The sequence below is a fragment of the Abramis brama genome (assembly GCF_963993115.1).
Source record: "Abramis brama genome assembly, chromosome: 14".
Lineage (NCBI taxonomy): Eukaryota > Metazoa > Chordata > Actinopteri > Cypriniformes > Leuciscidae > Abramis > Abramis brama.
Window position 1 is genome coordinate 37,718,046 of NC_139976.1, and position 11,078 is coordinate 37,729,123.

At 34.9% G+C, this 11,078-nt stretch overlaps 1 protein-coding gene across 5 annotated transcripts in view; it reads left to right on the plus strand.

Annotated features, from left to right (window-relative positions):
• spag9b (sperm associated antigen 9b) overlaps positions 1-11,078 on the plus strand; it is a 96,408-nt gene that overhangs the window by 25,953 nt on the left and 59,377 nt on the right. For all 5 annotated transcript variants that reach the window (XM_084134605.1, XM_084134606.1, XM_084134602.1 and 2 more), the window contains exons 2-4: positions 6,378-6,498; positions 9,983-10,053; positions 10,130-10,221. In XM_084134605.1, coding sequence (XP_083990731.1) covers positions 6,378-6,498; positions 9,983-10,053; positions 10,130-10,221 — 284 coding nt within the window. The remainder of the gene's footprint in view (positions 1-6,377; positions 6,499-9,982; positions 10,054-10,129; positions 10,222-11,078) is intronic.

Here is an 11,078-nt window from a genome sequence, read left to right on the forward strand (position 1 = left end):
ACAAAAATTTGCCACAACGTTCAATAAAAAACAATGTATGTGTTCTCCTGTAACATATTAATACAATTCTTTCACAATATCACTTCTATCATAAAAGCGTTGCCAAATATAGAACATTGAGACTCAGACCTTTCTGACGATATGTGTATTGTCAGGATTCAAAAAGTTGTTTATAAAATAGTTCAAATAATTTTTGTAATATGAAATATGACACCGCCCACTAAAAGTGTTCAAAGTGCCATTTCCATGATATCACAATGTCCAATTTCAAAGTTTTCACAGGATGAATTTTGAGTGTTTAAGCTTTCAAATGATACCTAATTTATGATGATTACTAAAATATGTGATTGGGGAAAAAGGCAACAAAAAAGCAGTTAAAATTGCTGTTTTCTATGTGAATATACAGTAAAGTGTAATTTATTCCTGTGATCAAAGCTGTATTTTCAGCATCATTACTCCAGTCTTCAGTGTCACATGATCCTTCAGAAATCACTCTAATATGATGATTTGATGCTCAAGAAACATTTATGATTATTATCAGTGTTGAATACAGTTCATATTTGTGTGGAAACTGTGATGCATTTTAATGTTCAGGATTCTTTGATGAATAGAAAGTTCAAAAGAACAGCATTTATTTGAAATATAATCTTTTGTAACATTATAAATGTCTTTACTGCCCTTTTGATCAATTTAATGCATCCTCTCGAAGTAAAATCATATTGTTTGAGAATCGGACTATCGAGTTTTTATGTTTTCATGCTGTAGATGTTTATGGACTTTTTTACTTGCTGTAAATAAAACAAATTAACAGTGTAGTAATGGAAGTAGGCAGTACTTCATTACTTCAATGAGCTCATTGTTTCTGCATTAAATTATTACATTGTTTAAATTAATACATTTTTAGCTAACTGTGATTTTGTATATGTACATTTCTGAAATGCATAACTTAGATAGTCACCGCTGATATCAGATCACTCTAAACTGACTCATGCATTTCCTGTAAAGCTGCTTTTGGAATGATGTGTATTGTGAAAATTCACAAATAAATGTGAATTGGATTGGATTGAAAGCTTCCATCTGTTATGATGTTAAAGTTGCTGGGGTTTAGTCCGAGGTTAAGCAGGGATATGCAGTTTTGACCCGCGGCTCTGAGATCATAAGACCCTCACACACACACACACACGTGTGTCAGGACTCTCTGATGTCCCGGAGCCTCCTTTTATCAGCAGAGACACGACACAGATGCACTTCTCTCCGTGTGAAGTTTGAGGCAGTTGCTTGATAACATCATCAGGTAGAGGCTCATGTGAGCTGCAGACGCACGTAGGCGGCGGATTAAAATGAATAGCTTGGGCTGACAAATATACTGTATGTGCTTCACACTTTTAGGGGTGATAAAGGCAAGATGACCTTATGAGTTTGTGTTGTTTGTATTAAAAAATCTGAGTTTAAGGAGCACTGTAGACCGTAAGCTTGTTTAACCTGATAAAATGAATTACGTAAGGAATAATTGACAATGGGCTGTATTTGAAAAAATAATGCACACCTGAGATGGTAATGCGGTACATAATTCAATTCAATAATTCCAACGGCCCGGAGTTAATTATTCCGCTTATACTTAGGTTACCACACCTCAAAACTTTGTTTAGATGTTGTTTTTAAGACATTTGTCAGGTTTTGTCCTTAAAACCTTCTTGTGTGTGGGACTAATTTCTTACGCATCTAATCCCACGTCTCCGATGCTAATTCCAAAACATCATTTTAGAGCTATTGAAGGAGGATTGAGCCACTGATGGCAGTTATTTATGCGGTTATTAATGCAGTTATTTATGCGGTTATTTATGCGGTTATTAATGCAGTTATTTATGCAGTTATTAATGCAGTTATTTATGCGGTTATTAATGCGGTTATTTATGCTGTTATTAATGCAGTTATTTATGCGGTTATTAATGCGGTTATTTATGCAGTTATTTATGCGGTTATTAATGCAGTTATTTATGCGGTTATTAATGCAGTTATTTATGCGGTTATTAATGCAGTTATTTATGCGGTTATTTATGCGGTTATTTATGCGGTTATTAATGCGGTTATTTATGCAGTTGTTTATGCAGTTAGAATATTTTAAACTTGCGCGTGAAAGGGTTAAAGAAAAGATTGAAAATAAATATTTGTGTGTGCTGTAAAGTGGTTAGAAAAAAATTAAATCGGAATCGGCTTAAATCGGTATCAGCAGGTCAAACTCAATGAAAAATCGGAATCGGCCTAGAAAATTGTAATCGGTGCATCTCTAATTGTTATGTCTACAAAATTATTTTAGATATAGTATACAGTAAGTCTAGCTAGCTTGCAAATACTGAGGATACCTACAAGAGTCACCACTACCACTGGTGATACACTGCTCACCAGCGTGCAAAGTATTACTGTGTATTATGGAGTCTGGAGATCCTTATTTCTTGTTGAAGGGGAACTCTATTCTTGGGACACGTTCCTTTCTACTGTTTCAACTGAATTTTATTCATATTGATAGTGTTTGGATGCTTTCAACAGTTTGTTCGAATTCTGCATTAGCAAAACACAAAAAAATAAATGATAAAATTATAAATCTTTACCCGGACAAGTGACTTTTGTGCATGGACAAGTAAAACATAAATTTACTTGTCCGAAGGACAGGTGCCTCAAAAAGTTAATGTCAAGCCATGAGATATTTATGCGGTTATTAATGCAGTTATTTATGCGGTTATTAATGCAGTTATTTATGCGGTTATTTATATTAATGCGGTTAATGCAGTTATTAATGCAGGTATTTATGCAGTTATTAATGCAGTGAGTTATTATCGAGAGAGAGAATTAACGGAGTCTCTCTCAAGTGTTCAGCATCAGCGTCTCTAATAGTGAAACTGTAAGTTGATCTGCTTCAAGAACAACACCGTTATTTCCTCGCTAGTGAGAAATGTCATGTAGCTTTTAAGTTGTTGAACTATTTTACTGATAAAAAGAGTGTGTGTCTGTACTGTGTGTGTGTGTGTGTGTGTGTGTGTTTCAGCAGCAGAAAGGGAGTATGTGCTTTCCGTACATAATAACATAAAAACATGGAAATAATTTGTTGTTTTTACCCTGTTGTTTACTGTATTTATTTGCGTGGTCAGTGTCGTTGTGGGTTTTGGTTCTTTTGCTGTTGTCGTCTGAAATAACTGAAATCATTTGGCGTAGTGATATGCAGCTGTAATGCGGTCGAAATCTGCCGGAACTACTTTAGCCGTGAGTTTCCCTTTTTCTGAAAATGCCGCTGAGAATTTTGTAACTCTTTCTGGATATCAGGAAAAATCCCATTCATAGCCAGGAAAATACCAGTAATGATCCCATTAATTGTTGTCCTATAGCTTTAACCAATTGCTGCCTAGATGCTGAAATGTAAGCCTATGACACAATATGAAAACATGGAATTTTAAAGGATTTGTACCAAATTAATTTTACAGGACGTTTTCCTGTCTTCATTAAATTATTTCTATCGAACAGACTCTTTAGAGTCAAGATGGCGCGAACCCTGTCTGGCCTTCATGAACAGGAACTTTATCTGGATTTTATCTGTATTTGTTTTTTTTGTATTAAAATAGACAGCATTGTGAAGTCATTGGTTCTGATGTTCATATAGGCCTTGATGATATCTGTATTTGCTACAGAAGCAAGTACATGAATCCTATCGAGCAAAAAAATCCAACTGAAAATAAACAATAGAATCCGGTTTCAAGTTCTCACACACAAAAACTGTCTGTACGCATTTCTGTCAGCTTCATATATATACGACTTTTGGATTCTGTACACCACCAAGGCATACGATTGGCTTTGGGAGTCTACAGAACATCACCAATCCAAAGTCTGCATGTGGAAGCCAATGAATGTTGTCTTCTTTACATATGCAATCAAACCTGAGACAAACAAGGAAAATCCAGCCTATTCAGCATTCAATTAATATATAAAAGAAAACCAAGTTGCATTTGTCCATTTGGTCTACGCATTAAAACCCATCTAGAGAATCTGTAGTCAATAATTGTATACCTTAAAACTCATCTTTGATCACCAAATAGACATATTTAAATGTTTTTTCCTTGAAAAAATATCTTCATTCCTTAAAATAGCTTGAATGTAACTCGACACCCTTGCCTCATTTAGTATGCGTGGTTCTATGAATATGCAAATGAGCCCCGCCTCCACTCACTCACTCAGCTCAGAGATCCACTGGTTGACAATCACACGTTGATCTGATTGGTTACAAGGTAGTTTGTGGCGTCAGAAACACCAGCGATTTCAAAGCGTGTTTTTGAGACTGTCTTTGGTTCACTGCAGTTTTAAGGAGAAAATACTCAGCAATGGAGTCGACTTATGAATTTACACATGGTTTGTCTTAAAGCATATTAAAAACACCACATAGACACATAAACAACATTAAAAGCTGGATTTTCACCACAGGGCGACTTTAAACATTTTGAAACAGACACATTTTTTTCCAGAATTCTTCCATGAAATCAAAAGGGCCAAAATCCACCTGGATTTTAGCAAGAAGCCAAAAATCTAAAACTCATCCGAATGGCAATCACCAGCAATTTCTGGAAATAATATCTATATTCCCACAACATACCCCAATATACATGGATCTATATATGGACATTTTTACTATCAAGGGGAAAATTCCTCAAAGTCCTCAGAATCCACTCTTTAAACATTTTACTGGACTATAAATAATACTTCTACACATTTTGAGGAATTGTGTTATTCTGTAGATACTTTTGAAAAGGTTTTAACCAAATAAATCAAATTTTAGTCTTAAGGTTTCTTATTTAGTTACATTTTTGTATAACTAAACCTGACTCTCGCCATGAACATAAAAAAAGGAAAAGGAAAAAGAAACAAATATGTCATTTGATATCTTAAATGCAGTAATTTGTGTGATTGTAATATTATTTTTCTTGGTCATTTTCAGTTAATCATGCAATTGTATATACACCATATTTGCATTCATATGCATCAGCTTTATTTTTGTATAACTAAACCATGAACTAAACCATAAGCCATGAACATAGCCGTAGAAACTGGCCTGGCGTTGGAAGAGGAAAAATAAACATGTCATTGATTCTAAGAGGCGTCATTATGAACTCTCATTTCATCATTGGTTTACCAAATAACATAATGCAGTAATTTGTCTGATTGTATTTTGTTTTTCCTGGTAATTTTCAGTTATTCATGCAATTGCATATACACCATATTAACTTGCATATTTGTCTCTCATTATTGTGAATTTCATTGGAGCTCTTAGTGTTGTGGTCCATTGCGCTCATTCATGTTGCTGCAGGGCTTGGGTGACATCTAACAATAGAGGTGTGTGTGTGTGTGTGTGTGTGTGTGTGTGTGTGTGTGTGTGTGTGTGTGTGTGTGTGTGTGTGTGTGTGTGTGTGTGTGTGTGTGTGTGTGTGTGTGTGTGTGTGTGTGTGTGTGTGTGTGTGTGTGTGTGTGTGTGTGTGTGTGTGTGTCTGAAGGAGGGGAATGACACACAGACCTCGCCCATCATTGGCTCGGTCATGTTTAGTGTATGAGAGAGTGAAGCAGGAATGAGTGACGGATCAGCAGCCGTCGGTCTCTGGCTTCCACCAGCTGAAAGAGTTAAATGGCTTTGCACCATCATGAAAATGACCCCTGGTTCACGTCCCACTGCTGTGTTGACCTTGTGTTTTGCACTTGACTTTTATACACTCCGGAGTAACCGAGAGCCCTGACCCTGCTGTGTGTCTGATCGGCACATCCCATGTGACATATACTTGTCGTCATCCAAAAATGCTGAATAAATGCTTCAGAAAATTGCAGAAAATTGGCTGTTTTTTCTTCTTAAATGCACATTAAAAATGTACAAAGCAATTAAAAAATAAATAACTTTTATTCAGCAAGGATGCATTAAATTGATCAAAAGTATTACATTAACTATTAGACACTGATAATGTTAAAAAATATATATTTTAAATACATTTCTATTAATCAACGAATCCTGAAAAATAAAATGTATCAATGTTTCCACAAAAATATGAAGCAGCACAACTGTTTTCAGCACTGATAATAATCAGAAATGTTTCTTGAGCATCAAATCCTCATATTAGAGTGATTTCTGAAGGATCATGTGACACTGAAGACTGGAGTAATGATGCTGAAAATTCAGCTTTGATCACAGGAATAAATTATATTTTACAATATTACTGTTTTTAACTGTATTTTTGAGCAAATAAATGCAGCCTTGGAGAGCAGAAGAAATGTCTTCTATGAAAAAACATAAAACTAAAAATGTACCTGTAGAATATCTCAGTGTGTGTAAAATCTCTCTCTGTCTCCTCTAGAGATATATTGAGTATGAGGACTTGCAAGAGCAAGACAAGAAGGATCTACAGAACCGTGTGCAGCTTCTGGAGGCTCAAACCAGACAGATGGAGCTCAAGACCAAGAACTACGCAGATCAGAGTAAGTGAACCGCTTTCCCTCACCTCAGCGCTCTTGCAAATGTACATTTTATTAGCAGCTGATCGTGGACTCAAGTGCAGCTTAAGACATGAAGGATCATGTTTTTCTGTTTGACTGCCGTGACCGGTGTGTCTGGGTAAATTACGTGACCTTATGTTGGTCCTCCTCTTACCTGGAGGCCGGAACTTTCACAGGGGAAATTGGGAATCATCATCATTCTTCTGCTCCTATAACTTGCGGGGTACCTCAGGGCTCTGTTCTAGGGCCGCTACTTTTCTCCCTTTACATGTTGCCGTTGAGCTCCATATTTAATAAACATGGCATTTTATATGAAACGCAGTTGTATCTTCCTATTCATTCATTCTTTCATTCATTCAACTTTATTTTTAAGGAATAATCACATTTTGTCTTCCGTGTTTTTGCTTGGCAAAAAAGTTTAATTTTATATGATTAAAAGATAAATTAATGTTTTATGGCTTCATTTGATTGCCAGAAAAAATTTAAATACACAACACAGAATTTCTGGGGGGAAAAAAAAGAAAAGAAAAATCATAGAATTCCTAAATTATTGATTATTAAAATCAGATTAAACCATTAAAATAGAATCCAGAATAGAGAAAATAGAATTTGGTAAAAAAAAAAAAAAAAGGAATTTGAGAAAAAATATGTATTTCATATGGCCCCTAAACATGTAATTAAAAAAAAAAAAAAAAAACTTTTAATAAATTATTGTTAAATTGTCCAAAAGTCCCAAAAAAATTAAAAGGAAAAATGTGGAATTTGGGAAAAAATAAAAGGGATTTGAGAAAAAAAATATGTATTTCATATGACCCTAAACATGTAATTTAAAAAACATTTTTTTATAAAAATTATTGTTAAATTGTCTAAGTTTCATGATTTCAGTTAATTAGACATGCTTTCTGATTACTAAAATGTAATTTAACCATTAAAATTATCCAAAAGTCAAAAAAAAGAAAAAAAAAGGAAAAATGTGGAATTTGGGAAAAAATAAAAGGGATTTGAGGAAAAAAATATGTATTTCATATGACCCCTAAACATGTAATAAAAAAAAAAAAGGAATAAATTATTGTTAAATTGTCTAAGTTTCATGATTTCAATTAATTAGACATTCTTTCTGATTACTAAAATGTAATTTAACCATTAAAATTATCCAAAAGTCAAAAAAAAAAAAGGAAAAATGTGGAATTTGGGGGAAAATAAAAGGGATTTGAGGAAGAAAAATATGTATTTCATATGACCCCTAAACATGTAATTAAAAAAAAAAAAAATGTAATAAATTGTTAAATTGTCTAAGTTTCATGATATCAATTAATTAGACATGCTTTCTGATTACTAAAATGTAATTTAACCATTAAAATTATCCGAAAGTCCCCCAAAAAAAAAAAAAAGGAAAAATGTGGAATTTGGGAAAAAATAAAAGGGATTTGAGGAAAAAAATATGTATTTCATATGACCCCTAAACATGTAATTAAAAAAAAAAAGGAATAAATTATTGTTAAATTGTCTAAGTTTCATGATTTCAATTAATTAGACATTCTTTCTGATTACTAAAATTTAATTTAACCATTACAATTGTCCAAAAGTCCAAAAAAAATTAAAAGGAAAAATGTGTAATTTGGGAAAAAATAACAGGGATTTCACAGGGCCCTGCTGCACACACCGTGTTTAACTGAGAACGGGCTGAACTGGATTACAGATTAAGGGCTGCTGAACTCGGCCACATGATGTGTGTATGACCGTGTTTTACTGCCAGGCTGGGCTCCGGGGACTTTACGTAAACACTCCTGTCAGGTGACACACACACATCTACTGAATCTCATCAACTCTTTCGGTGTCCTGAACGAGGATTAAAAACTGTGTCCCCTGCACTTCAACATTCTGGTTAAATCAATTGTGTTTGTGCAGGAACTTCCCATTTTGTGGTTAACGGAAATATTTTGTTTCCCTACTGTAACCATAAATGGCCACTGAGTCAGAGGATTATACAGTCGGATATAATATAAGTGTCTGATATGATGAATGACTGTCATGGACACACACTTTCATTCACTTACTATGTTCCCATAGCTAACTTTCTAATGCCTAGATTTATAGCAAATCAACCTTACAGAGACTTTATAATTTCTACACTGTTCTACATTTGTACAATTTCTTTTTAATTTTGATTATTATACTTCTTCCCCAGGAACCATAATTATGACCAAAATAGCTTTTGTTGCCATGTTGAATGCAACTAAAAAGGTAGATGCAATAGTCAAGGCATGTTTTTTGCACTGTTGTCAGTTAAAATTTGGAAGAATGATATTTAATTATTTTTGCTTATGTAGGTACACTACCTTTCAAACGTTTGGGGTCAAAGTTTTTTTTTATTATTATTTTTCATTTTTATTAAAACAACTTTTTTTTTTTTTTTTTTGCAAGGATTCATTAAATTGGTCAAAAGTGGCAGTAAAGACATTTATAATGTTACAAAAGATTATATTTCAAATAAATGCTGTTCTTTTGAACTTTATATTCATCAAAGAATCCTGAAAATTAAAATGCATGACGGTTTCCACAAAAATATGAACTGATTTCAACACTGATAATAATCATAAATGTGTCGTGAGCATCAAATCATCATATTAGAGTGATTTCTGAAGGATCATGTGACACTGAAGACTGGAGTAATGATGCTGAAAATTCAGCTTTGATCACAGGAATAAATTACACTTTACTGTATATTCACATAGAAAACAGCTGATTTACATTGGAATAATATTTCAAAATTTTTACTGTATTTTTTATCAATTAAATGCAGCTTTGGTGAGCAGAAAATACTTCTTTCAAAAACATTAAAAATTTGACAGAAACATAAAAACATAAAACTTATGACATGAACACATTTTTGAATCAGAGTTGTGAATCGATTCACTGATACAGAATCAAACTGATTCATAGAGAGTAATCTTACACTCTCAACACTATCGTCTCTAAGTTACATTACAGACGGAAGATGTGAGACGAGGATCCTGAAACTAGCCGAAGACATTATTTATGAGGCTTGTCAAATTTAAAACCCATTAATCAGCATCGTGAATATTTGATGATGATGGACCACAAGATCCACAGTCATCAGGTCATGTGGGAATTTCCCCACCGTTTCAAAACAATGTTAATATGACCATTTCATGTATGTGTGAACTTTTCCTTCTATATTGTTGGGGTGTATTTATCCCAGGTGTGTTTTTTAAGGTTTTAGTGTTATAACACATTATAATGAGAGATTTCCTGAGAGACAGTTTCCCGTGCTGCTTTATTTCTGTGTCAGTACTGCCCCCTTCTGGCTGTGTGTTGCTACTACAGCGTGTCACTTCTGTCCTGTTTAGATCCATACAGAAAAGCCTCTCTGTCAGAAGCTAAGATCACAGTAGACCTGCGTTTAAACACATAAAAACACAAGTTAACATTCCTCTGTTTTTAGTTGGACGATTAGAAGAGCGGGAAGCCGAGCTGAAGAAAGAGTACAACGCCCTCCATCAGAGACACACAGAGGTAAGAACCATGTGCTTGTGTAAAAGATGCCTTTGCATGTGTCGTCAAATGATAACGTGAGTGTTTGTGTTTGCAGATGATCCACAGTTACATGGAGCACTTGGAGCGAACCAAATACCAGCAGCAAACGGGGGAGACGGCAGACACGGGCAATCAGAGCCGGATCAGGTGTTTCATCTTTAATATATTATGATATTTATCACCTTCACGGTTAAAAACAAGTCCCATAACCAGCTGCTGTTTGTATAGAGCAAGCTATAACAGCGGCCTGTGTCATATTTGCTGAATGAAGTCAGGGCCGGTTTCTTCATTAGGGCGATAGGGCGACGCTCCACCACCAAAGTGTGAAAGGGACTTTTCAATCACATTCACATTCAGCCCATGATTCAACCTCAGAGTTACGCTAGCCGTCACTGTTGCCTCTGGATATAGTCCAATCAGCGGCGAGTCTCGTTCTGTAGAGTACTGCCTCTTTTTGGGCGATTTCACTCTGGCCGAGAATCGCCCAGTGTTCCCATAGACTTCCACGCAATGCATTCTCTATGGGTTCTGGGAGGACTAGCGCTAACATGCTTTCGTCATCATACGCAACCTTAACTTGAACAGCGATTGGTGGGGACAAATATACCTCTATTGATAATCTTTAAAACAACACTAAGGAACATTTTTCCAAAATTGTATCAGTGGTTCATCAAGTCGTAACAGGGTGAAAGGCATATTTGCGGCCCTATATCTGATATAACCGCACTATGCAAGATTGCCAGATCGGGTCGCGTTTCTGTAGTTCTGATGAGACATAAGAAACTACAAATTTGACTTGCTTTACGTCAAGCGTTACAATAGTCATTATTTAGTTTTTCTTCGTTTCGGATGTCGCAATACATCATACTTTCATGAAATAATGCAACAAAAATTATTTACAACAGCGGTAATGGACAATTCCACTTCCAACCTGTAGGGGGACCGAAGAGGAAAAGTTTCTTAGCGTTGCTTTAAAGCAGGGTTTCTCAAACTCGGTCCTGGAG